Below are 26,062 nucleotides of genomic sequence, written 5' to 3' on the forward strand. Positions count from 1 at the left end.
AATAAAAGGAAAACAAGGCAAAATGTGAACAACTGTCTTTAGTAAACAATTTAATGCATGCCATTACATTTTATAGAGCATTTCTGATAAAGTAGACAGTCTTTGCTACTACATCATACAGTCAACTACATCATGGAGTCAGAGGTCTACAGACAAGTCCAGAATTCCCTAAGAGGGCTTTTATTGCGCCAGAAAGTTAAATAAAATGACAAAATACACACTATTGGAGATGTAAAATAACCCTCCACCAAAGGTAAGTAAAACCTTATTCATGGACATTTAATACTTAAGTATAAAACTGACACTTATTTGTAGACTGAGAATGTTCTTCTGTTGCCAGCCAGAGAGAGGATGATGAAATAATTTATGCATCAGATACACAAAGCCCCAGAAGTTTTGTTAAGGCAGACGCTGGTGGACATGTCCCTGTGGTTGCTGTCTGACTTCCCAGCAAGTTGTGGGATAGGAGCTTGTGGTGGGATTTTGTTCCTGCTCACTTGTTCAGTGCTTCAGTCATCTCAGGAACAGCCTGAGGACGAGACAGTAGAGAGACTTAAAATAATCCCTAGCCTATTTCCGTGACATGGAAAACCTCAAAGTTGTAACTTATGAGAAGTGTTGGGTTTTGTTTATCTAGCAAGTTGCTAAGGAAATCATGCAACAAACATTTTACACAGGACATAATGGCATTTTTCTGACATTTATGTGTGTGTGTGTGTGTGTGTACCTCTAACTCAAGACCAACACGTAAACTTCAAACTTTCAAATATTTTCTCAAGGCATAAACCTTGAAGTTAAGCTTGAAGTTAAAAGATATTTTATTGGATAGTTAGGGTTAGAGCTGTTAGAGCTAACTAACTTCAATACATTGTGAAAATTATTTAGACATCTTAAGTGAACTATAGGTTACTGCAATTCTGTGCCCAATCCTTGTTGCACCAGTTTCAAATACTTGCAGGCTTTACAACTGGAGAACTGTCTACAAGAACCTGTCATTTTAAGCGTCCCCAATATATTCTGCATATTGAGATTTATGGACTTATTACACATTAAGTGATGCATACTAGTGCTCTCAGGGTAAATGAGCACACTCCAACTCTCATCTGAGATTTATCAAGACAACACCAGGCGGCAGGCGCACAAACATTTCTGAAAGGTTGATAAATGCAGAGCAAGATTTACTAGGGATGCATCTGGCCCATAAACCAACACATTGATTATGGAGGTTGCATTGCTTTGTTTTGTTCTGAAGGGCAGAAATTCCAATTCCAATTCATCCAATTTTATGTGATGAATTTGAGTTAAAAATTGTTTGACTGGCAATCATTATGAGCCAGGCAACTTAAGAACTAAATCATCTGTCACCACCTGAGTTACTGCCAGGTATCAATTTTCCATTGGAGAAAAAGGAGAAAGCCCATACATTTTAATCAGTTATCTGAGGAGTGATCACATGTAAGGTGATCTCACCCAGTAGGTCACAACTCTACTGCCACTAGCTATTATTACTAATCACTTCTACAGAGTTTAGCAGGACACCTGGGCTGCTCATGTACTACTGAGGGGCTAAATAAAACATGACCAACAGGACACACATGAAAATATCGGCTACTAGCCTTTCACAAGCAAGCGCTCAACTCCCATGTTAGTTGTGCCAACCTTCCTGGCTCAATATCCCCAACTACCAGCTAGACACAAGAAACAAACCAAGCGTGTAAAAGGGCTGGCAAGAAGAAGCTGAATATAAACCCGAAAAGTTCCACCCAGCCACCTTCAGGTAACTATTGATCCCTTTTTATAAGCTTGTGGGAGGCCTGTGTGCCTCTCTTTTAATGCCAAGTTCCTGCTACAACTCACCTCTGATTAATTCAAGAACTCAATAATTCAACAGTTGCACATTTCCATTAGGTGGAATAATGCATCGTGCAACATTTATCAGCAAGATGGCAAATGTTATATTCTGATTGTCACTCTGGACTCTTGCCTATCAAAACGTCCAGTGTCTATCCACGCAGTTGGAAACTGCAGTAATGAGTAGTGTTGAGTCTTAGGTCCACTGCTTGGTAGCGTCCTTGTGTAAGCTCATCTTGACATTGTTTTAACAATATGTTTCTCACCTTGAAAAGATCAGCTACCAAGCCATAGTCTGCCACCTGGAAAATGGGAGCCTCTGGGTCCTTGTTGATAGCAACAATAGTCTGAAAGGAGAGGGACATGTTTAGGATACGTGGTACAAAAGAAGAATGAACAAACTGCCTCAAATATTTGCTACAATTAAATGATATGTTAATTATTCTACCTCCTCTGCTTTATAAAATTCACAGATGAATGACAGAAACCAGGAGTGAAAATGCTATTTAGTCTTGACTGCAGAATGCCATTGTGAATAATGCTCAACAATTGTATAACATTTGTTTAAGTGAAAGACACTGAACAGATGGGCAGAAACCTTTAAAAACAATGGCAAGAGGTGTAGCAACCACTGCTGTTTGTGGAGTGCTGTATGCCAACAGTGTGTGAATTAGGTATCATGTGCAGGTTCACCTGCATATGTTCACCGCAAAGTAAAAAAATAAATAATCAAATTAATTAATTTAATTTAAATTAATTTAATTCCAGGAAAGTCTGAGAGAATTTCAAATGTTCATTGATTCTCTCGCCCAAAAATGGTCAACTTAGAAGTGGCACATATCTGTTCAACAGTGAAATTTAATTTGATTTCCAATGGTACTGATGTAGCTGTACTAAGACAATAATTGATGTGCACGTTTAGCCAGCATACCAGTGACCAGACTCAGAAAGCTAAGCTGACCTGCAGCAACCAATTAAGTAAAATCACACATCAAAAAAGTCCCACTTTGATTGTGTTTATTTTCACCTACATTGATAGTAAACATGTACACACAGTTAAAATCTGAATCCAGACAAAAATGTACAGAAAAAAATATAAAAGGATGAAACATAAAATGAAATTAAATAACTGATCTTTGGGAGAGCGTGGGGATTTTTTCATGAGGCCCCTAGCAACTTTACCTTGCTGTCTTTCATTCCAGCCAAATGTTGAATAGCTCCAGAGATACCAACAGCAATGTACAACTCCTGTGAACAGAAAATAAGCACAACAACCAAGCGTTAGCTGCATACAGACATGAAGTGTCATCTCAGTACAGCTCAGAACTATGGCGCAGCAGCCCTGGCCAATGGCACATTGACTGGGTGTGTAATCTATCACAGGATGAGTAACGTACATGTGGCAGAGGGCTGCGCTATCCCTGCATCTCTCCAGTCCCATTGGGAAAACACATAACTGGCTCTCAGCTTAATGCACAACCATATGAATATTTCAGTGCTCATTTAATGTTGCTGCAATTTGTGAACACAAATATATTGAGCGTAAAAACTAAATGCATCAAATGCTTTATTGCTCTAGCCAGATGAGGACTTTTAAGAGATACACAAAGACAGAAAACTATATAGGTTTCTATTCCTGTGTATCTCTGGAAAGCCTTTGTTATACTATAATATTCTAATCCTAGCAAGCTGCTGATGGTCATTCAAATTGCAAAATCTGTGCAGCAAGACAATGTGTTTCTGCACTTCAGCCAGTGCTCCTCAGGTGTGAGTACACACTTCTTTACATGCAACCCAACTGCATCACCTGCAAGCCATTCAAGTATGGAGGGGATGCCATTGTTTGGTAACACTAACATCAGATCAGAAGTTTCAATCCATGCTCCTATGCTGCCAAGCTGTTCCCTAAAAGAGACACTCCCCTCTGAGGCTGCTCAGGTATAACATCTGACAGTTTTGATTACACTGAACAATACAGAGACTAACCGTCTGTAAACATCACAGAGAGTGACATGTTATTGAACACTTGTTCCTTTGATAGCACTAATTTCAGTAACAATGAACTGTACTTGAATCAGTAATAGGAGAAATAATTCTATGTGAATACTTCATTGTAATGAATATGATACTTGCCATTTTCAGAAAGGCAAAGGAAAAAAAACAATTCAAACTACATTTAATGCATGGTGCCAAATTCAACATGCCTGTCAAAACATTTGGAAAACCCTATTTGGGCAGGCTGGCGTGGACTGAGGCTCTGACCCGACATTCACTGCAGTCTGCTTTAATGGATCAGTTAAATCATTTAGGGCCCTGGGTGTGCCATCAAGTACATTTCATGGGGCCTAATGTGTGGATAATCATAGCTGGGCCATCCCAGCTGAATCAGATAATGGGACGTTAACCCTTTTAGAGGGCAAAGCAGCCATCTTGATCATACAGAATTTCGGGAATGCTCTATAAGATAAGGACAGGCATTTGTCAAAGTAGCTGGTATCTGCAATTTGCACAAGTCTGATACAAACTGATATTCTTACCAGGGTTCAGCTCTATATCAAAAGAAGTGCATCTGTGGTTAAGTCTTGCTTCCTATATACCAGATTTTAGAGTTTCTAATTTGATGAGAGCTAGAAAAAGTCTAATGTCAGTGTTCTTTGTTTGTTGTGCATGTGTCTTGAAGTGGCACCATATACCACCTCAGAAGATGAATTACTTACTGGTGCTACAATCTTGCCTGTCTGTCCAACCTGCATATCGTTAGGAACATATCCGGCGTCCACTGCAGCTCTGGATGCACCGACTGAAAACAGAGTATTATATAATTTAAAATGTACCATACTAAAAGCAAGCACAGTGAATGACACAGTTTCATAACATTAATATTTTACCACCATCTAACCTGCGGCATTCATTTTGTCAGCAAGGTCATAGAGCAGCTTGAAGTTATCTCCACTCTTCAAGCCCCTTCCTGCGAAAGAAAACAAGCTGATTTGTTGACAAGCAGTAGTATAATTTTTACTGTACCAACCTACAGATCTGCAGTATTTTATTTTACCATACACTGCAAGGAGTTAGGGAATGTTTCACAACAAGAAACAAATCATTAGAAACCAATCCCTTCTCAAAGAGATGGGGACCATTTTCAATCTTCCAGCAAATCACTTGTGGGTTCCAAATTACTCTTTGGAAAACATTGCTAAGACCATTTGTAATACTGAAAGCCGTTAATGAATTTGTACCTCCAGACACCACGACTTTGGCACTGGTCAGCTCAGGACGGTCACTCTTGGTAAGGCTCTGTTCCAGCCACTCAGACAGCCCAAGGGGCGTGGATGCAGCCACTGCAGTCAACAAATTAGAGAAGCACCAATGATTATTAACCAGATCATCATATTAAAAAGACAATGCCAAAAAAATGTATGTTATTTTTTATATAAAAAAACTTAATACACAGAAGATTAACAGTCAGTTCTTATCATAGCATATAGTGCATCTTTATGGAAAAATTTGTTAGCTACTGTACCGTCTTCTGATGTGGCACTTCCTCCCTCCACTGGAGCTGGCTCAAAAGACGTCCCTCTGACAGTGAAGATCTTGATATTCTCATTACATTTCACAGTGCTGAGAGCATTCCCTGTGTAATGCAAGCATTAATAACATAAACTATTACAAAAAATACCTCAGCAGTAATTCAAGTTAGATCTATGTCTACGTCACTGAAAGCTGTCCTAAATGCAGTTAAAATGAGCCATTTGTTTAAAGTTCCCACTGAACCATTTCAATACTAATCAAAAATTATGAGACAAGAAATGCTTGGCTGTTTCATTAGTATGATAAAATGACAGTAGTTACCAGCATAGATGGTTCTGACAAAAGTGTCTGGAGACTTGATCTCAATAATATCCGAAATTGGGGCCACATCCAACTTGGCAGCCACTCTGGGGAGCAGGTTCTGCAAAATAAAATGGCACATAAGCAGGGAAATATGCATAGATCAATCACACTTCTGCTCAACCCAGTGGTAACAAGTACACTACACAGTGTAATAGTGTAGTGTACAGATTTCATCGGTAGGTACACACTGAATGTACACATTGTAGATTCAGACACAATATCACTAACACCATTCCACAAAATGCATAATGATGACACTCTTCTCTTTGTCCTACCTTTCCAAAGGCAGAGGCACCTGCGCAGATGTGGGTGAAGTTGAATTGCTGTTGGGTTGCCAAGACAAGGGGAGTCAGCTCCTCTGCAGAAAAAGAGGGCAGCAATTTTTGTCTCACTATGCCATGAACAAGAACAAGTTGTGTAATATAGGTCAGAGAGGAAAGCTCATAACCAGAGTGTTGCTTGTGAGAAACACAGACCACCTCATAAATATCAGCTGAGGAAATGAATGAGAAACACTCCCCCCTTCCAAAGCAAGTATTATCTAGATGCCCTAGAGCAATGCACTTCAGCCCCAGTTGCTCAGAAAACAGCAGAACATTGGGGTTGTACTGGGCAATTTCTAGGTGTGAATGTGCATGACTTTTTCGGTATGGAACAAACTATTACTGGAAAAAAAATATGTATACCCAGTTTATCTTCCCTAGATAAAGGTTAATTTAAAAATACTGTACATCAAGTCTCTTTCAGGCTACATACCTGGCAGAGCACCTTTGTACGAGGCATGCTGGGCCACCAGAACTTTCTTGACACCGTGGACTTTACTGATTTCCTCAGCAACCTGAGAGGACAAAAAACTGAATGAACCTAGGTTACGACATTTAATATCTATTTAATAATAATAACAATAATAATAATAATACATTTTATTTATAAGCACCTTTCTCAACACTCAAGGACACTTTACAAAGATAAAACAAGTACAATAAAACAACAGATAAAAGCTACACAGAGTAAAAAAGAAAAAAAAAAAGAAAAAAAACAACATGGGCATGTTCAATATGCTGTCTTTTTGCGTCCTTGCAATGACACAAGGTGTTTGTTTCGAGGACTGTCTGAGTAAGATGCAATAGAGGCAAAGACTCACTAACAGAGCCTTTGTGGTAGTCACATAAACACCTGAAGTACCATAAGTAAGAGGCCACAAGCAGCTCAGTCCCAAAAGCACTGCCTACCTTGGAGCAGTCCGTTCCAGCAACCAAACAGGCCACCTCTCCTCCCAGCTTATTGGCGGCAGTGATGGCACTGAGTGTGATGGGTGTCAGCTTCTCATTGTTGTGCTCTGCTACAACCAAGGTACTTTGAAACCTCTGGAGGAGACCAGTCTGTTGAGGAAAATGTCAACAACTGTGAATAAAATTTTTCGGCAATAAAACAAAGACATATATGGTAGTTATGTCAGGTAAAATGGTCTCACATATGAAAAACAAGTTGGAAAGCATGTTTCATAGTGCTTATTCTTATTTATTGTTATAGTTCTTATAATTTCTCTTATGCTTATATAAAAATATTCTTCTTGTGAGAATTTGAGCAACTGCTACTGACTAAGTTTCCCCTCAAATATCAATAAAGTATTTCTGATTCTGATTCCTAAATGATTTTAATCACATTAAAATCATTAGCCTACTTCTAAAACACTGGACTATAGTTTTTAGTTTTAGATAACATTAAGACACGATTACAATATTAACTGTATCAACTTCACATTTTCTCTGACGGTGGTGGTAAATTCCTTGCTGTGGTGGTGCACTAGTGCAAAATGAATACAGAGGAAACACTGTGCACTGGTTCTAGTGGATTCTGTGCTGTTCAAACTTGAATGCAGTCACTTTCTTACAGGAATTAAGTTAACACTGAAGTTTGCCATCAAATATTCTACAAGCAAACCTAGTTAATGCTACCAGTGGAAGTACCTATACAAAGTGGATGTAACCTCTTGAGCGGCAGAAACAGCACTGTCAAGTGAAAACAGGATCATACCAGCCTTATCTGCAGGTCTGAGACTTTTAACCCTGCTATCATCTTTGAGGATGATTAACATTGTTTTTTGCTTCATATGTGAAGATTTTCCCTCATTTAAAGCAGAAAACATCAAATTAATGTATGATGTTTTCAGTGTCCTGCACACATTTTGTACACATCAGTGTTTCTTTGGGGTTTATTTGACCCCTGGCTGTTTTAACTGTATACAGCATATACAGCTAAAAAAAAAAAAAAATCAACACTGGACACACTTTTACTTTAACTGTTTTGGATGACACTGAGGAACTATAACATGCCATTTCTAATCGTCAAAACACTTCCCTCTGCTTTAAGACCCTCCACATAACCACAGCTGTGGCAGTGTAAGAAGGTCAAATGACATTTGGGAAGGAGAGACTTAGTTGCATAAGTTTTGGTGAGTGTGGGGTTTATGTCTTATTTAAAAGGCTTATAAAGGTGGTCAGTGAGAAACATGACGGATAAAACTGACCCCAGCTGATTAAAAAAAAAAAAAAAAAAAATGGCGAATTTGAAGGTAACAGGATGGTTAAATTACATAAATGTCACTAAAATGACATTTGGAAAATAAAGAAAACTGTCGTTATAATGGAGCTTTTCAGGTCATTATCTACTGGACTAGACTTTTCACCAGAAATAGATGTTTTTTCGTGACACCACTGATATCAATGGCATTTTTCGCAGTTTCATAACTGTTGTTTACGAGGTTTCATAAGCACCCGACCATGCTAACACGACCGGCTAACGCTAACGTTAGCTCAAGAGCAAAGTTACCTCTGTTAGTCTACATGAGCACTGACTCTGTCAACTGAATGACAAAAAAATGAATTAACCAAAGCTCTCAATGCTGCCACATGCAAACATTAAGTGTACTCCTGTCTTGTAAAAGCAAGACAGGTATGTAGCTAGCTGCTGGTATTATCGCTAACCAATAAGCAGCAGCAGCAGACGCAGGTAGCAAGCTAACACATGTTTATTTGTTTACGTTGTGTGATCCTGTGTAAGGCTAATGTTGCCGTTTTGAGTCTGTCATGCTCTTACCAGCTGTCTCAGGTTTGTTTTGTTGAAAGCCCTGTGCATCTTGGACCCGGCTCGCCTGCTTCTCAACGCTGCAAGAGACAAATCTATGCTAAAGGTGAGTGGGAAGTTTGGGCCGACTTCTCGCGAGACAAAGAGAACAACTTCCGCTCGGTAGCCTACAATTTAACCCGTGCCTTCCCTTCCGCGGCATATGCAAAATATGCAGAAGGCATAAATCTGAATGGTCCGTGTGGATGACAGAAAATACGCAGCTTTAGGCCTATATGGTGAGTCTGGTAATGAGGCTCCATCCATTTTCTTCTGAATCAGCCAATGAGCACTACTTTATTCTCACTACGCAGTGGGAATAAAATCATATCTTGCAGGGACAGTGGTGGAAATAAGTTTAATAACCCAAGCAGCTCCAACTCGCTGAAAATAGCTGTTACAATTTGTTTTTAACATATGCCATCCATGTGTCACATCTTCCTCAGCTCAGTGCAATGTTCAACAAAGCGCGTCTTTTATAAGCACGCCGAATACTATTAAGACAGCCTAAACACAAGGCTGTGTACAAAATTGTTATTTTTAAGACAGCATATCTTGAAGATGAAGCAAAGAAAAATCGAATTTAGAAATCCTTTGGTGGAAGCCTCTTAATTAACTTTTCAAACATGCGCAAATCCACGAAAAGGGCACGGTTCATAACCAAAATTTGTTTCTTGTTATTTCAGGCTGTCCAGCAATAGTGATCTGTCTTTCCTCCTCTCCTGTAATGACAAAGGTTTGTCATTATTATTTCCAGCCTCTTAAAGCGAAAAAAAAAAAAAAAGGCCTGCCTTTTGAAATTGCTGCATGCATTAGGCGTCATCCAGCTGATAATTCTATCAATGCTGATTTCCAGCATTTCAGCTTTCCGTTGCAGTCTACACATAACAAAACGGCTCTTCTTTTTCAAGCAGCAGTTCTACCAAAATAAATAAATAAATGCATACATTTAGAAAATCAACACTTTATATAGATACAATACCTTATTTGAAAAAAAAAAAAAAAAAAAAAAAAAAAAAAACAGTAGGCTAATCCTAAAATAAAGCAAAATAAATTTGTGGAAAATAAAGATAGAGCCGACACGGCTTGTCTGAACTGTTGGTTATTCATCATACAAAATTAACATCTTTCAGCTTTTTAAACGAGAGATTTTTCAGAGACTTTTCAGGGCACATTTTGCTCTTCGAGGTCAATAGTCTCATTGACAGCAGTTCAATGCAGACGAAGATACGATGTGTGTGTGTGTGTGCGTGTGTATGTGTGTGTGTGTGTGTGTGTGTGTGTGTGTGTGTCTGTCTGTCTGTCTGTCTGTCTGTCTGTCTGTCTGTCTGTCTGTCTGTGTGAGTGTGTGTGTGTGTGTGTGTGTGTGTATGTCTTTGTGTCTGTGTGTGCGTGTGTGTGTCTGTGTGTGCGTTGTGACACATCACGTCTGGTGGAAAACTAAATAAAAACCAAAAACCTGCCTCATGTTGCGCCTCAAATTTATTGGCTCCAGTTTATACATTTATAAATGTATATATGCAGAGTTGTGTGACGTCGAGCTTTGAGCTTTTGGGAGAGTTTAGCATTCATGATTTCTGGTTCAGGTTATATATTACGTTTATTTAAACTAAATTTTGAGCCGATACATTTGTCTTTATAATCGAAGAAGAGAGTGACATGTTGATCTCGAAATAATTTAAAATGCTGTTGAAATGTGTGAAAATTTCTCTGTTGCATCTCTCTCTCTCTCTCTCTCTCTCTCTCTCTCTCTCTCTCTCTCTCTCTCTCTCTCTCTCTCTCTCTCTCTCTCTCTCTCTCTCTTTCTGTCTCTGTCTCTCCCTGGGTGATACAGGGTAGCCTATATAGTTAAGATGTTATGAGCAAACTGGACTAAATCATTTTCTGAGGCAAAATAAAAATAAAAAATAAAATGTCTGGACTAAATCATTTTCTGAGGCATTCCTAGATTCAGTTTGCTCTCCTTGCCTTGTTACATGAAAACACAAAGTGCATGTCGAGTGCAGACACTGAAGCAGCCTCAGCTTCAATCACGTGTTTACATCCGCACAGGAGACAAATCCGTGGCTCCTCAAAAGAAAAAGATTTATTGCTCAGTCCTCCTGCCCTCATTTGGGATCCAGATCGTCACTGAGACCTGTGATCCTCATCCAGTAGAGGGCTCTGTCACAGTAAAATGTGTGGGAAGAGCCTATAAAGTGAAATATTAGATTTCATAATAACATAATAATCACTAGAATAACAAGAAAAATATTTATTCTAGGTTAACATACAACATAGGCTATATATGTATGTACTTTTCTCTTTACATTTTTTATTTTAGTAGCAACTGAACTTGAGAGAAAACATATATTTTTAAATTATTTAGGACGAATATAGCCTAAACATCCCAGCAATACAGCAAAAAGGCATACATATATTATATGCAGGAAAATAAAATTGAATTTAACTGAAAAACTTTGTATTTTTTGTATTCTAAAAAAGTTATATCTATCTAGATAGATAGATAGATAGATAGATAGATATAGAGTAACATAAGGTTACTACTAAGTTACCACATACCACTAAGTCATATGAGTCTCAATAGGAGGGTTGTAGGAATATTATAGTGATATAAAATGTGAAGTAAAAAATAAACAGGACACTCAACTCAAGTCTATTGAGTGTCACAGAAAAACTGCAAGTCCTGAGAGTAATATTACAGCAGTGACTGGTTTGTTGTCTTTCAGCCAGTCGAGGTGATCTACAAATGCCCAGAGACACTGCTCTGTTTTTAGGACAAAAAGAAAGGAAACCCTGCATTCAGTCACACAAGAAAAAAAAAAAAAAAAAAAAAAGAAGGAAAAAAAATCAGTCGGGGTCCATGAGGAGATTTGCATCGCACCCTCTCCCCAGACTCACAGAGGTCCAGGTCTGCAGACGTCACTGGTCGAGGGACTTTGTTTTCTCTCCACCTCTCAGTCGAGGAATACAAGTTTATCACCCAGCCAGGGACGGGACGCGCTCCTCTCCCACTCCTTTTCCTCCATCTGTCGGCGTGCACTGGGCTACTTCTCCTGTATGGTGGATATCCTGTTCAATTCTTCTTTCTTGGATGATATGGGGGATCATTCCAAAAGTAAGCTTTCCACTGCATTTTGATTGCTTTTTCACTTTTATGTCCTGCTCAGCGTGTAGTTTGTAGCCTGTAGATTAATCGGTAATTGTTTTCGAGGTGTGCATATCGAAACCTGCAAATAAGTCATGTTCAACAGACATGCCACCATGAAAAATCACCATGCCGATAGCAACTTTTATTGTGGTTATCAATGGTGAATTTATTGTGATTCTGTATACAGTGCGGTATTTTGATCTCCTCTGGGCTCACAATAATGTTCCTGTAAGGACCCAGGTTTGTTGTGGAATTTACATTGCATCCTTCTAAACTTTATTAGCCTGTAGGATTAAAGGCTCTTTACTAGTCAGGGTGGGAGGGTTGAGTGGATTTAACAAAGACATCAGGGGATTAAAAGAGCGCACAGTGTCGCATTAAAGTGTTCATTCCCTCCACAGAGAAGTCGGGAATCGCAATGTGTGTGGGCTGTGGAAGTCAGATACATGACCAGTACATCCTGAGAGTCTCTCCGGACCTGGAGTGGCACGCAGCCTGCCTCAAGTGCGCCGAGTGCAGCCAGTACCTGGACGAGACGTGCACTTGCTTCGTCCGAGACGGCAAGACATACTGTAAAAGAGATTATGTGAGGTATAGGAGTTCACTGTGACTTCCCAGAGTTTTGAGAGGCCTTTACTGAGAAAGCAAACCTGTGAGATGAGAGGAGGTGAGATGGCAAAAAGCAGAGAGTGAGATGTAGCCTAGATAGAATGAAATGCAGTAGCCTAAATAAAAGGACTGTGATAGATTTAGAAGACACCAGGAGTTTACAAATAAGCCTACAAAAAAAGGAAAGAAATCAATAGATTCTCACAGGTGTACCTAGTGTTCAATTCAAATGCATACCTTTAGTGTGCAAATGAAAGAGCGCAAACGTGCGTCAAAACTGTAGGCCTCAGTTTTGTGTCACATAGTCTAAGTCATTTATTTTTTTAATCGTCTGAATTGTCTTCAGTCTCGTGGCTCCTGGGGGTACAGGCTATCCGATCACAGCCTCTTTGTCCCCTTTGAATTGAACTTGACCAAGAGCAGCATCAAATTAATCTCACCCAAAACCTCGTTCACTGAGACCAGTGTTCCTCCGTGCTCATTGCAGATTATTTGGCATCAAATGTGCAAAGTGTAACATGGGCTTCTGCAGCAGCGATCTGGTGATGAGAGCCCGGGACAACGTGTACCACATGGAGTGTTTTCGGTGCTCGGTGTGCAGCAGACACCTCCTGCCAGGGGACGAGTTCTCTCTGCGGGACGACGAGCTGCTCTGTCGGGCTGATCACGGCTTATTGCTAGAGCGGGCCTCCGCAGGGAGCCCCCTCAGCCCGGGAAGCATTCACTCCAGACCGCTGCATGTCCCAGGTAGGCACAGCCTGTTCGTGCCATGAAAATGACTGCATGATTAGGCCTTTATTATTATTATTATTATTATTATTATTGTTATTATTATTATTATTATTATTATTATTATTATTATTATTATTTCCTTTGTTGTTATCGTTTTTAGTATTATTTATCAGAATATTAGGCTATTTGGTTTCTTTTATATATCATTTGTTTTGTGGTTATTTTGTCGTTGGTGCCTTTACCATGTGAGCCCGTTTTATTCAGCAAATGTTTTATGATTTTATGATATGATTTTCGTGGCCGGTCAGAAATGAACTGGAAATTAAAACAAAGTCGACTACACAAGAATTAAGTTGAAAATATTACCTTGAAATTGTTAAGAAGACTGAAAATAGCCCGGTGATGGTAGGCTAAATGACTATTTCTATAATAGTCTAATATTTTGGTGACGCTAAGTGTGGCTGTGGTAGTCAGTAGTGAGTTTTCTTATAGTATCACTATGGCACTGTATAGCCTACTATTCATTTATTTGTGGACTGTGATATTTGCATAGAATCCTTCTAAAATATATTATAAGGTTATTATAATTTTTTCGCAAGGTTAGGGTCTGATGACAGTGATTTATTTAAACGAATTTTCAAGGAGTAAACTAAAGCTCCTCGTTTGTTTTCACATCAGACCCGGTGTCGGTTCGACATCCTCCTCATCATAGAAACCACGTCCATAAGCAGTCTGAGAAGACCACCCGGGTCCGGACGGTGCTGAACGAGAAGCAGCTCCACACCCTGCGGACCTGCTACAACGCCAACCCCAGACCGGATGCTCTGATGAAGGAACAGCTGGTGGAGATGACGGGCCTGAGCCCCAGGGTCATCCGCGTCTGGTTTCAGAACAAGCGCTGCAAAGACAAGAAGAGATCCATTCTCATGAAGCAGCTCCAGCAGCAGCAGCACAGTGACAAAACCGTGAGTTCATTCAATGCAACTTGTGTCCAGGCACTCTAAAAAAAATAATAATAATAATCAAAAGTCATACACTGGGCTACATTATTTGTCTCTAATTTCAAAAGTAATGACATCAGGCCTTTCTCCCAATTTGTTACACTGGTTAGCCCAAACTTTTCTGTGTTTTTGTCCGATTTCCTTTGTCATCCTCTGTATATTATCAAAGTAACTATATAACGTGGATGTTCAATGTATTTGTCCTTGTGCTCCACGGAATAAATAAATAGCTAAATAAATAAGGTAATATCCTCATGGCAATAATACCGTCCTTCCACACTTCATCTAAACCATGCACAGGACGACAAATACCAAATCGGATCATCCATCTTCAAACTAATATTTATAGGGGCTGATAACAAACAATAACACGTTTCTGGAATTATGTCTGTAATAATAATAAAATGATAATAACAACAATATAATAATAATAATAATAATAATAATGATAATGATAATGATAATAATAATAATAGCCTAATAATAAAATGAAATTGTGATTATAATTCGTTACATTATACAGCTCCTTATAGAGAAAAATCCGTAGGCTCCTGTTCCAAACTCTGCTTCTTTGTACCTTTTATTGCTGTTTTTTTTTTTTTTTTTTTTTTTTTTTTTTTCAACCGGGAACTGATTATAAAACATAATCACAGTGTCTCTCGTCCAGCCTGGTTTTACACACCGACCGACTGATTGTTATCGATGATCGGGACTATTTTTAATCCACCAGAGAGATGTTTATGCGCTTCATAGGCAAATGGTAGGAGATGTGGTGCAGGATAAACTCAGTTTTCCCAACCTATTATTACTGAGGGGATTAAGTGTAACGTCACTGTCATAGGTTGATATATTTGTATGATGTAAATGCATCATAATGAGCAGTCTAAGTTGAATGGTGACAGGGTCAAAGCTCTTCTGGATATTTAGTTGACTTTTGTGTGGGCTACATTAGTAGTTCTTTTCTTTATATTGGTGATACTCCTAATTCAGCCACGGGTTTAATTCACCACTGCATGTTCATACAGGATAATGTGGCTACATGGCAGAAAAATCCTTTATCCTGAGATGACTTTTAGCCTCGTAGGCTGCATGACTGGCCAAGAGGTGAGGTAAATGAGTGCTTTCGTTTGCCCTGTAGAATCTGCAGGGCCTGACGGGGACCCCTTTGGTGGCAGGCAGCCCTATTCGTCACGATAACACCGTCCAAGGGAATCCCGTGGAGGTGCAAACTTACCAGCCACCTTGGAAAACCCTGAGCGACTTTGCCTTGCAGAGCGACCTGGACCAGCCTGCCTTCCAGCAGCTGGTAAGGAAAAAAAACTGCACACACACACACACACACACACACACACACACACACACACACACACACACACACAGACAGACAGACAGACAGACAGACAGACAGACAGACAGACAGACAGACAGACAGACAGACAGACAGACAGACAGAGAGAGAGAGAGAGAGAGAGAGAGAGAGAGAGAGAGAGATCTATTGTGGTCGATCCAACTTTTGCTCATGCAAAAGGTGATGCTGATGTGTTTCTCGTGCAGTTATGCTCTATCAAAGTTCGTATAAAATTTCCTGCAGGCAAATAAGCTTTTTCTCAGGATAAACTAAAAATAGCCTAAAACACACAGTAAAGAGATATGTTGTTTATTTATTGAGCTGACGGGCCTCCACGTGTTTATCTTGGCAGGTGTCTTTCTCAGAGTCGGGCTCAATGGGGAACTCTTCGGGCAGTGATGTGACTTCATTGTCGTCGCAGTTACCGGACACACCGAACAGCATGGTGCCCAGTCCCGTTGACACGTGAGGCCTGATCGGAGCCCGAGCGCGCACCCGTGTCCTCTGCGTGGACGCGCACAGAACTCTTGAATATCAGAGACATTCATTGAAGAGCAACAAAAACAGGACTACGCTGGATTATGCTTGAGGATATATCCCCATCTCTCAAGTGTGCAACTCATGACCCTCCCGTCTAAAGGATTGACTATTACATTTACATTGCAGGCATTTAGCCGACACTCAAACCCAGCAGGTAAGGGTTCCCTGACTTGCTCATGGACACCTCGGCAGGACACGCCGCTGTTGATGGACACATGTTGGAGGGGCTTTAAAGCCTACAGCACCTTGCCTGCGGTGTCAGTGCAGGCTAAACCTGGATGGGACGTGTGAGGAGTGTGCCGTGGGATTCAAACACACGCTCTGAGTCTGTACTGGACGTCTGAACGTTATTTTTCATGTTTAGCAGGTCGTATGGGCCCAGAATCCAATCTCTGTAGATGTGCATGATATGTAAAGAAGATTCGATATTGACTCCTGTAAATTGATGAAACAGATGAGATGCGGATTGTTTTGAGTTTTTGCAAGAAAATAAGTTATTGTTATTTATTATGAAGACGGACATAGCTGATCCTATCAATAAAACCATATAGGTCTAACTGGTTATTGCATGCAAAATCTATTTGTTGGGAAAGGATTAAGAATAATTTTAATTCGTTTGCAAAATAAATCAGTTTAAAGTACTGTAAATGGTAACGCACCTGCTGCTCATAATGTATGGCACTGCGTTCAAGTTATAGAGCCTGAAGAGCTGATAGCCCCCAGATAAGAACAGATCCCAATACAGGATGATTTTCAAAATAAATCTCATGTCTGCTCCCAAAAAATGACATGTAACAAATGTGAGGACGTGTGTAGGCAATTAAAGAGAGAGAGAGAGAAAAAAATCAATATTGCAAAATATTGGTCAGATTTTGGATGCGCTGAGTGCCTCTCAGAAATATCCCTTATCTCTATCATTGAGATCATGTGCAACCAAAACCTTTGAACTCATATTTAATAAAATTCTCGGGCCAAGTGGAGCAAGGACTCATGGCTGACCAGATATTAGGACTACTTGTCATGCCTAGCGCACTATCACACAGACTCACACAGTTTGAAAGGTTTTATTCGTCCCGTATGCTCCTCTGACGTCATTTTTTAGACATGTCTTCCAATTCTATTTCTAACAATTTTTGCATGTTAATTACCCTCCATTATAGTGATGAAAACTACAAGATTGGACTTTTTTTTTTTTTTTTTTTTTTAAGCCTAGTGGCAAGTGTCATACATTGCCATTTCTTCTTGACGCCCATGGTTACAAGTCTAGACAGAGGACAAGCAGCGGCGGCCCCTTATCTGCATTTGGCATCACCTGCAAACGATACACTGAATGGACCCTCAACAAAACCCAGCTCTCTCTCTGTCTCCGTGTGTGTGTGAGTGTGTGTGCAGCAGCGCTGAGGGGACTCCCAGCCTGCGGACGCATCCTGGCTTGTCTTGAGTTTATTTTCATTCCAGTAGGAATCCCGAATGGCAAATAGCCGCTGGACATGAGAGCATATAGGTCAAGCCAGGACTGACACACTACACCTCAACAATTTGTTGACGAGGATCAGCGTTTATCAGTGAAGGAAACGGAGTCTCATTCAAACTCAAAATTGTGTTAAGTGAACGTCATGGCACATCAGAGTTGAAGGCAACAAAGTCTCCAAATAAGCGACTGTTTCAAGTCCTTACAAAGAAGAACTGCAATTAGAAGTAGGGTACAACCTGTTCGAAAAGTAGCCTATTAGCATAATAAAATGAAATAAAATAAAGCAGCATTACAATAAGAATATCAGGCTACAGTCATTCCATGAAAGACAGAAATAAAATAAAATTCGATGATGTTATGAAGTCAGAAGTCCCTGTGAACAGGCTTGCACGTTATAGCCTAGTTATTCTTTGTTAGGTGAATACTATACCATCATAATGGCATTTTGGGCAATAAAGTCTCAATTTCCAAATCATCACACAACAGTTGAAAACTTAAAGTACTATAGTGTGATCTGGACAATTTATAGCTGGAGGAGGCCTGGATCAACACCATGCGTGCGGAAAGCGCAGACGGACAGTTTCACAGTTTTAGAGATTCATATTTGTTCTTCTTACATGCATGCTTAAGAGTTTTTTTTTTCTTTAATTTTTCATCAGCTGGCTGTAAAACGTGCAGCTTTGTTCCTGCAATGATGAACCATTAAAATACATCAACAGTAAGAGGAATCAAAAAGTGAATCTGCTGTATGTCCAGTATGAATAGGAATTTCTCGTGCAATCAGTGCATTCCTTTACCGTTTATAGTATATTTCTGCACAGAATTTGTGAGGATGTAAACGTTACAGGACTCCTGCTTTCGGAATTGAGAGATTAGCTGACATTGGACTTCTACAACTTGCTTTTGTCCATCTCATTAATTAATGTAAAGATGTGCTAATTTTAGCTGAGTTCACAAAGGCTTGACACAAACACAGAAAATCAGTGTTCAAGTCAACATATGCCAAGTGTTGCAGAGCCATACTCAAGACATCAATAAAACATGGTCATTTCATATAAAAAACAGTCTGAGAACAATGATGTCAGCATAAGTGATTTGTTTATTTTTTGTGATAGACAAAGGTAAATTACGTAATATATTATATTAATTTTTAAGTGCTTCCCACCAGAGAAAATCATAACAAAAACAAAAAAACAAGGACATATGTGAACTTGAAAAACATACAGAACTCTTAACAGATACCAGCAATCAGGACAGTTTGTATAACTTGTACAAAACTTGCACCATGTAAACTACAGGAATAACATTCTGGTCAGGTCATTCACATTCTAAATGATGAGCAAAGATAAATAAATTAACACAAAGAATTTACAGAAATGTTTAGAAAGTGAATTATTACAGCATAATAAAACGTTTTATTTTTTTTAATTATTATTATTTTTGTGTATGTGTGCATGACCATTTCTATCCACAACAGTAACAAAGACAAAAACAAATGGCTATTTTGGGCACTGAATGGAATAGCTGTGAGCATCAGAACTGTAAATGCGAGACATGAACAACTGGTTTGTACATGATCAACGAATGATTTCTAAGAAATCATAACAAATACACGAACAAATGATAAGGCTTAACAACCACAAAATTTTACATATTTTGGCAAAGTTTGAATAACAGTTTTATGTGCAGACCTCAAGTCAAGGTAAAGAAAAAAAAAAATCAAAAAAGGAAAAATGAAGCAGAGTGGATAACCATGTCTCCGTCTCCCTTGTAGTGTTTACTTTACGCATATCCATTGTGAGGACAGTGTGCAACTCTATTACTCCTCCTGTTTCTTAAGGAAAAACTGCAGCGCCGAGTCCCACTGATCTCTTGGAAAGCGGTTAGACAACTCACAGTAATCCAGCGGCTGAAAGACTTTGTAGGGAGACAGAGAAAAGGAAAATTATACTCTGTACAACAGAAATTCTTAACTGTCTTAAAATCGGCAGAATTTCACAAAGAAAGCCGTTATTAAAATAATTTGCGCAGTGACATTTATATGCTGTAAGGAATTCTTCATTACATGTTGGCACATAATACTCCAGTGCATTATTTACGGGTCACATTATATTTTGTTGAAATGGTGTTAAAAATATAAGAGGAATTAGCAGTTAAAATACTTTTATTTAGGTGAGGTATAAGCTTTTTTAAGCCAGTGCAACTTATAAAGTTAAAAATATTCAAAATATAAAATCATCCATTTTTTTTCATGGTTCACAGTTCAGTAACTCACCTCCTTGCTTTGCTTTATTGTCTGGATCTTTCTCACTTGAGGCACAGTCCTGGGTGAAATATGAAAAGGAACAGTTAGTGCCTTCTACATAGAAGACCTGAGTGTGTGTGTGGGTGTATAATCTCATTTGCCTCACTGCAAAAACAACTAAATAATGCAGCCTTACAGCAAAGACAAACATATGTCAGCAGAATTTTCCAGCTTTTAAAATAGCAACAACAAAAAAATCTCCCTTGTAGTTACAAAAACTATGTTTTGTATACACGGGGAGGATGAGGAATCATTTCAGATCAAACCGTTTCACTCCAAGGAATGCTCTTGAGGTTAACAACGAGGGCATCAGGGCGAGACGCCATGCATTATTGCTTTGTTTGAAAGAAATGACAATGGCTCGTCTCCCCACTGAATGAAAGTTAATCTGAGTCTAAACAGTGGTGGCTACAGAACAGTGAGAGGCCTGTTGTCAGAGGGAGATGACGGAGACAAGCTGTTTACAGGGAGCTGAACCAGCGGCAGGTAAATCCATTGTGGAGGACACCATCTATTGTTTGTGAAGCCTTGCTGTTATTTCATACATTCACCAGGGATGAGATGAACACGTGGATATCAGCTATTGCAGAGGATGGAGAAGTTTCTAATCCATAATGTGAAAACTGTGCTGAAATTCATAGTTCTGGGATATTTTATTTACAAATCATTGAATTGTTCAGTGACTGTGTGTTTGTGTGAAGGTGTTTGCATGCATACATGTGTAAACATGTTCCCAGATTTACCTGAATGAATGTAGCTAGCAGCACACAGCTCATCTCCTGCTGCAGAATGACCTTGTTCTGTGGGTTGTTATAGCAGGCCGAGATGAGGGAGGGGAAGAGCACTCTGATGAGGCGCGGGTGGCTGAAGTACTGGAAGGGCAGCTGACACAGTTTCTGCAGCACGCTGGGCTGGCGGCCAGACTGCACTATCACCTGGAACACACACGGAGCAGGGCCAGTCAGTCACTCAGCCAGCCAGGCAGCCAGTCAGTGGCAGGACTGGTTGTAAATCACCGCCCTGCACCCCTCCCACATGTAAATCTGCCACTAAAACAACACACAAACAGCCATTAGGAGGAGAACTGGAGGGCACAGCCTCCCACTGCACAATTACAGGCTATAAAACACAATGATGGGATGTTTTGTTCTTCCTTTGTAAAACCAGCAATTGCAGAGCTGGGGGTAAATGAGAAATATGAAATGAGAGTGCTTCGATGTCATTACAACAACAGTTAAAACTTCACTGTTACATTTTGCAAGTGCCACTGAGATGTGGAGTCAGACTCAGTGCAAAAGCCTATTCCTGTCAAACAGGAGTGCAGATCAGGTTGAGAGGGCACTCACAGTGCAACAGGGGCGCAAAGGGGTGGGGTCACGGGTGAAAGGCAGGGTGAACCTCCACCATTGCATGGCCACCCCCACTTTAAGAAATGAGCAATACCATTAATGGAATTTTCACCCGGCCGACATCCTGCTCTCCCTCACCACAGCCCGTCAATCACGCACCATCACATCCGGGCCACCAATATTAAAACCAAATCACTCCCAGCCTCATTTGATTAGAGGGGGAACTGGTCCAAAGGCAAGGGTCCCGGCCTAATGCTCTGGGCATCTCCCCTGAGTCTGGGAAGACCATCAGCGCTCCTTTGAGAGCCAGGGGGTCAGCACAGTAAATCCTGGCTGAAAAAACACCCCACTGCTTTACAGGTACAGACAACGGGGCTGGGGCTCAACCCCAATGGAAACCAGAAGGAAAAGGTGAGGTCCCCCAGACACGGTAACATAAATTTACAGGATTTACAAGATTTTAAAAATACACTTCGTAATACTCTTCCAGTGCGTTCTCCTTTGATAATGCACTCCGGGTTTTAACAGCAAGATAAACAAAGCGATAATTCATTGCTTTTATCAGTTCAAGGTGAAGCTTCTCAGAGCTGCCTTCTACAGCCGCGTTCAAAGGGCTGTGTCATTTCCTATTATTATTTGTTTAAAGAATACACATTAGCCAGGTCATACAATTTATTGAACCTGGGCTGAGCAAATTAATATCTGAATGCAGTATGGATGCCTAAAGTATGAGGAGAAATGAGTTTTTGTTCATTTGCAAATGACATTTTCATTTTTTAATCTCAAGAAAAATGAAACAAACACAGCCCAGCTAGTTCAATATTTGAAATCACGGTCACATATATTTTTGCTTTGTTCTGTATTATAGCTTGTTTACAGCACTGAAGAAATAGTCATTTGTACATTACAAGGATCAGCCTATACTATCTGAATATGCTTGCACTCTTAAAAGCAAGCAAAATCATCCTCGTTTAAGTGACCCAAAAAGTGTTTTTTTCACAAAGGAATGTTGGACTAACTTGGCAAATTCAGCCAGAGAGGGAAGGGGAAAAAACCTAAGGCTCTGGTTGTTTTCAAAAGTAGAGCTGCTTATTTTCAGCGCACAAAGTTTCGGCATTTTCATAATACTTTTCAATAAATCCTTGATCATCATATTTATCATCTCCATTGCAACACTGCCCAAAGACAAACTGGCAATGGATGGTCATAAATTTAGGCTACTGAATACAGGAGAGGCAAAATCATAGTTCAGCAGAAAAAGAAAAAAAAATGCTCTTGTGCGTCCATGTGCTGCATGAATATTATAATCCAGAACATTTATGGTTTAGGTATAATAATTTAACACCCAAGTAAGTGTTGGGTGTTTGAGCTGAGGCTCTGAGGAGATCCCTACCCACAAATCATCCAGCAATCTCATAATCCTCCACTATGCAGAGTTCCATCTTCAGCTGCCTAAACAAATTGTCCACCCTCAAGTGCCTGATGCAGAAAGACATAAAACAAAGCCTGGTGGCAGCGCTGGACTAGGGGTTACAAAGAAACCAAGTCCACTGCCAACTTTCCAGGCCTCTCCCAGGTGAAAAGCAACACCAGTGCTCAAAGACAACAAGGATTATGCCTTAGCATTATTTCTCCTCGTTCAACTGAAGTATCTCTTCAAACCCTGACATCATAAAAGGAGAAATAAGCATCTGAACCCATGCATCAGACCCGAATAACACAGACCCCGTAAAAACTCAAGTGTCTGGGTGTTCTGTTCTTTCTTAAATTCAGAGACCAGGCAAACAGGGCTGTGTTTTTATGACGCTTCCATTACATAACTTCCTCACTGTCCACAATGACAACAAAGAGTGTGTAAAGTTAATGTTCTGAAACGCAAACAAATTCCCGGGAAAACCACAATGTTAGAACAGACACTAAGGTAAAAAAAAAAAAAAGGTTTAAGAACAGAAGACTAAAGAAACCAGGCCTTATTTGGACACACAACGAGGCATAAATGTTAAATAGTACAATTAACCTATGGATGACGCACCAGCACTGTCAGATGAGACTCTGCAGATCCACTGTAAATCCTGAACAATACAAATGATTTGTGATGTGGTGCATACATAAGAACTTAAGAAGGGTGACAATCACCAACACCTGGGGGAATCTCTATTCATCCTCATGTCTAGACGGTCCAAACACCTCAGGAGGAACCAGCATCAGAATAGGGCTATATATCTGACACTTGAATCCACAATATAAACCAGATCCATCACAGTGGAACTGCCTTACTGATAAGACAGGCACAGCACACCAGCAGACACCACAGTCCACGCACAGAAAAGTTGGTCAAATACCTCTTAAGATCCACCTTACGGCATTTACAATCCTTTACGGAGGCGTGCACTACATGGTGGATAAATTGCCTTGGAACAATTGGATGCTGGCAATGCAGACATTGACACAGACACCCCAACTTGACTTTTAAGGCAATTGTCAGTTATTTTAAGAACCCATAAAACCTGGTGTTTACACAATAAAGCCTAATAACTCTTTATTTATCTCTATGAGCTGACACTGTCATTCCATCCTAGATCCTACTGCTGATAGTTCTGCTCTGAAACTATCCTGACGATGGTATTATAGACAAATGGAAACTCCTCACTGAAAGGTTTACGGGGATAAAAATGTCCTCAACTTCACTTAAGTCAGTTGGACCTGTGTTCACCCTAGAAGGAGAGTGTAAATCATCTACCGGGCTAACAATCAAGTCCTCTCCTGCCAGTTAGCCGAGAGTGTGTCTGTCTGTCTCTCTCTAACTCTGTTTACTCTGCTGGGTGATACAGAGTGTGCATTCCCCAGCGTTGGCTCCCTATGGTCTGCACGAGCCACACTTACCCTGGAGGCAGTGAGGGCTTGGTTGTCTTGGCAGTAATGGACTGTTGAAGGGAGCGTTTCAACATCAGGTTAACAGGAATTACAGGCCTAGAGCTTGGCTTAGGCCTGCAGGGCAGAGGAAACGCCCTCATAGAGAATGGGAAGGAAAGGAATGACCCCACAGATAACACTGTGCTGTGGAAATGTGTGTATGGGATGTTCAGTCTAGAGACAATTCACAGATCGTGGGAGCCCCTCTAGTATGAAGAAAACATTTTGCCGAAATATAGCAAAGTGAGGAGGAATTCAGCAGTTAATCTCAGGAGTCAATCTAGGGAAAATGTAATTATCCCATTACATTAGAAATTTTCCATACTCTACCTGAAACAGGATCTGCTTGAATACCTCTGTGCGCGTGCATGTTCAGCTCACAGTGCTTGTGTGTGTGTGTGTGTGTGTGGCCATTTTCCATTTATCGAGAAAGCAAAGTTTTCTTAAGACCTCTCCACTCCAGTCAGATTGCTAGTGCCTTTTTAGAAAGTAAGCGGGAGTTGGGTGGGTTAACATGTCAACAGTTTACAATTACAGTTCCGTCAGCTCAAAGAATCTACAGATCATCACCATGGATGATTCACAAATGAATCACCGTATTTAAGAGCCGCAAGACAAGGGAGATTACCGGTACATCTTTTGGAGAAAATGATGTACAGTAACAAGTCAGTGAAAGAAGAGGTTTCATTTGCCTGCTTTTTTTTGTGTGAAACAGTCTCTATTGACCGACCTAACAGACAATGAAACATATGGCTAACAAGGCTCAATGGCCCCCATGAGCAGCGCCACACTTGAAAAACACACAAGACTACATATGTCACTCTCCCAATGGCTTTTTGTATGACAAGGTGAATTATTCATGCCCCCAGAACAGAGGGAATACATCACTACATGTAGTGCTGCTTCAAAGTTCTGCTTTTTATGAGCAGCCTTATTTCTAGAGCACATTTATAAACAAAAGCTGGTGAGCCGACAGTGAATCAGCAGTCTCTGAGACCGCATGGGCCTTGGGTCGGGCTGCTTTTGTGTTCTGCCAATGCTTACATTAGCTTGAGAAAAGCTCAAGCTGCTCTAAATATTCTCCTTAGCGCCATCCATCTTTGTGCGGAACTGCATGGACATATTCCAGGAACCGGACCACTGGCAAGTATCAACTTTGTGTATGGAGATTGTGTGGGATCTTGTTTCCTGATTCATCTATACTTTATAATACATGTGTATTTTTTTTTCTAAATTCATAAACCTGAAAACAGGGTAAGAGAGCTTTTTCATTAGGGTAGAGGACCTTTCCCGTTTGCAGTGCCCAGGTTGCCAAGGAATGACAGATCATTGCATTGGGCAAATTCAAATTAGCAAATGAAAAAAAAAAAAAAAGCCAGATGTAGTCAAACGTGGCTACACTGTTAACTTTTCTGTGAGTGTACAAAGGCGACTCATCTGTCACCCCTTTAATTCAATAATCAGTCCTCATTCAATTATCCAATATAATATGCAAATTAGATCTCCAATGACCAACAAATGCTAATTCTGCACATCAGAATAATTAAATTGGTTAGGAGGTTAGGAGGAGAGCTGAACTGCCATAAAGTGGAGGTGGATCCTTTAATTAGAACAAAAAAATCTGGCAAATTAGAAACAGTAATCAGCCTATAAATTGTTGGGATGAGGGTAGACTGCAGCTGTGAGGACATGACTGACGTAGTGGAGGTTTGAGACTCAAGCTTTGGCTGCCGCCTGTGTGGGTCAGGCTTGACATAATCAAAGCCCAG

The 26,062-nt window shown here is 40.1% G+C and overlaps 3 protein-coding genes across 6 annotated transcripts in view; 1 reads left to right on the forward strand and 2 right to left on the reverse strand.

The window, feature by feature from the left end:
• Window positions 1-33: 33 nt before the first annotated feature.
• On the reverse strand, window positions 34-8,965 carry etfa (electron transfer flavoprotein subunit alpha). Its single transcript, XM_030053350.1, has 12 exons — window positions 8,845-8,965; window positions 6,978-7,127; window positions 6,502-6,583; window positions 6,021-6,103; window positions 5,704-5,803; window positions 5,375-5,485; window positions 5,091-5,192; window positions 4,751-4,819; window positions 4,569-4,651; window positions 3,034-3,099; window positions 2,118-2,198; window positions 34-529 (listed from the first exon to the last, which is right to left on the reverse strand). Exons 1-12 carry the CDS (start codon window positions 8,881-8,883, stop codon window positions 494-496), a joined length of 1,002 nt encoding a protein of 333 aa, XP_029909210.1. The 5' UTR covers window positions 8,884-8,965; the 3' UTR covers window positions 34-493.
• Window positions 8,966-11,916: 2,951 nt separating this feature from the next.
• On the forward strand, window positions 11,917-16,199 carry isl2a (ISL LIM homeobox 2a). The gene is made up of 6 exons (XM_030054091.1): window positions 11,917-11,989; window positions 12,424-12,613; window positions 13,119-13,378; window positions 14,042-14,328; window positions 15,503-15,670; window positions 16,065-16,199. The coding sequence occupies exons 1-6, from the start codon at window positions 11,932-11,934 to the stop codon at window positions 16,179-16,181; spliced, it is 1,080 nt and encodes a 359-aa protein (XP_029909951.1). The 5' UTR covers window positions 11,917-11,931; the 3' UTR covers window positions 16,182-16,199.
• Window positions 16,200-18,805: 2,606 nt separating this feature from the next.
• scaper (S-phase cyclin A-associated protein in the ER) overlaps window positions 18,806-26,062 on the reverse strand; it is a 60,680-nt gene continuing 53,423 nt past the window's right edge. For all 4 annotated transcript variants that reach the window (XM_030053574.1, XM_030053573.1, XM_030053571.1 and 1 more), the window contains 3 exons: window positions 20,775-20,966; window positions 20,002-20,050; window positions 18,806-19,643 (listed from right to left, as the gene is read on the reverse strand). In XM_030053574.1, the coding sequence (XP_029909434.1) occupies window positions 19,546-19,643; window positions 20,002-20,050; window positions 20,775-20,966 (339 nt within the window). In that variant the 3' untranslated portion in view covers window positions 18,806-19,545. The remainder of the gene's footprint in view (window positions 19,644-20,001; window positions 20,051-20,774; window positions 20,967-26,062) is intronic.

This window comes from Myripristis murdjan, chromosome 6 (genome assembly GCF_902150065.1).
Source record: "Myripristis murdjan chromosome 6, fMyrMur1.1, whole genome shotgun sequence".
NCBI lineage: Eukaryota > Metazoa > Chordata > Actinopteri > Holocentriformes > Holocentridae > Myripristis > Myripristis murdjan.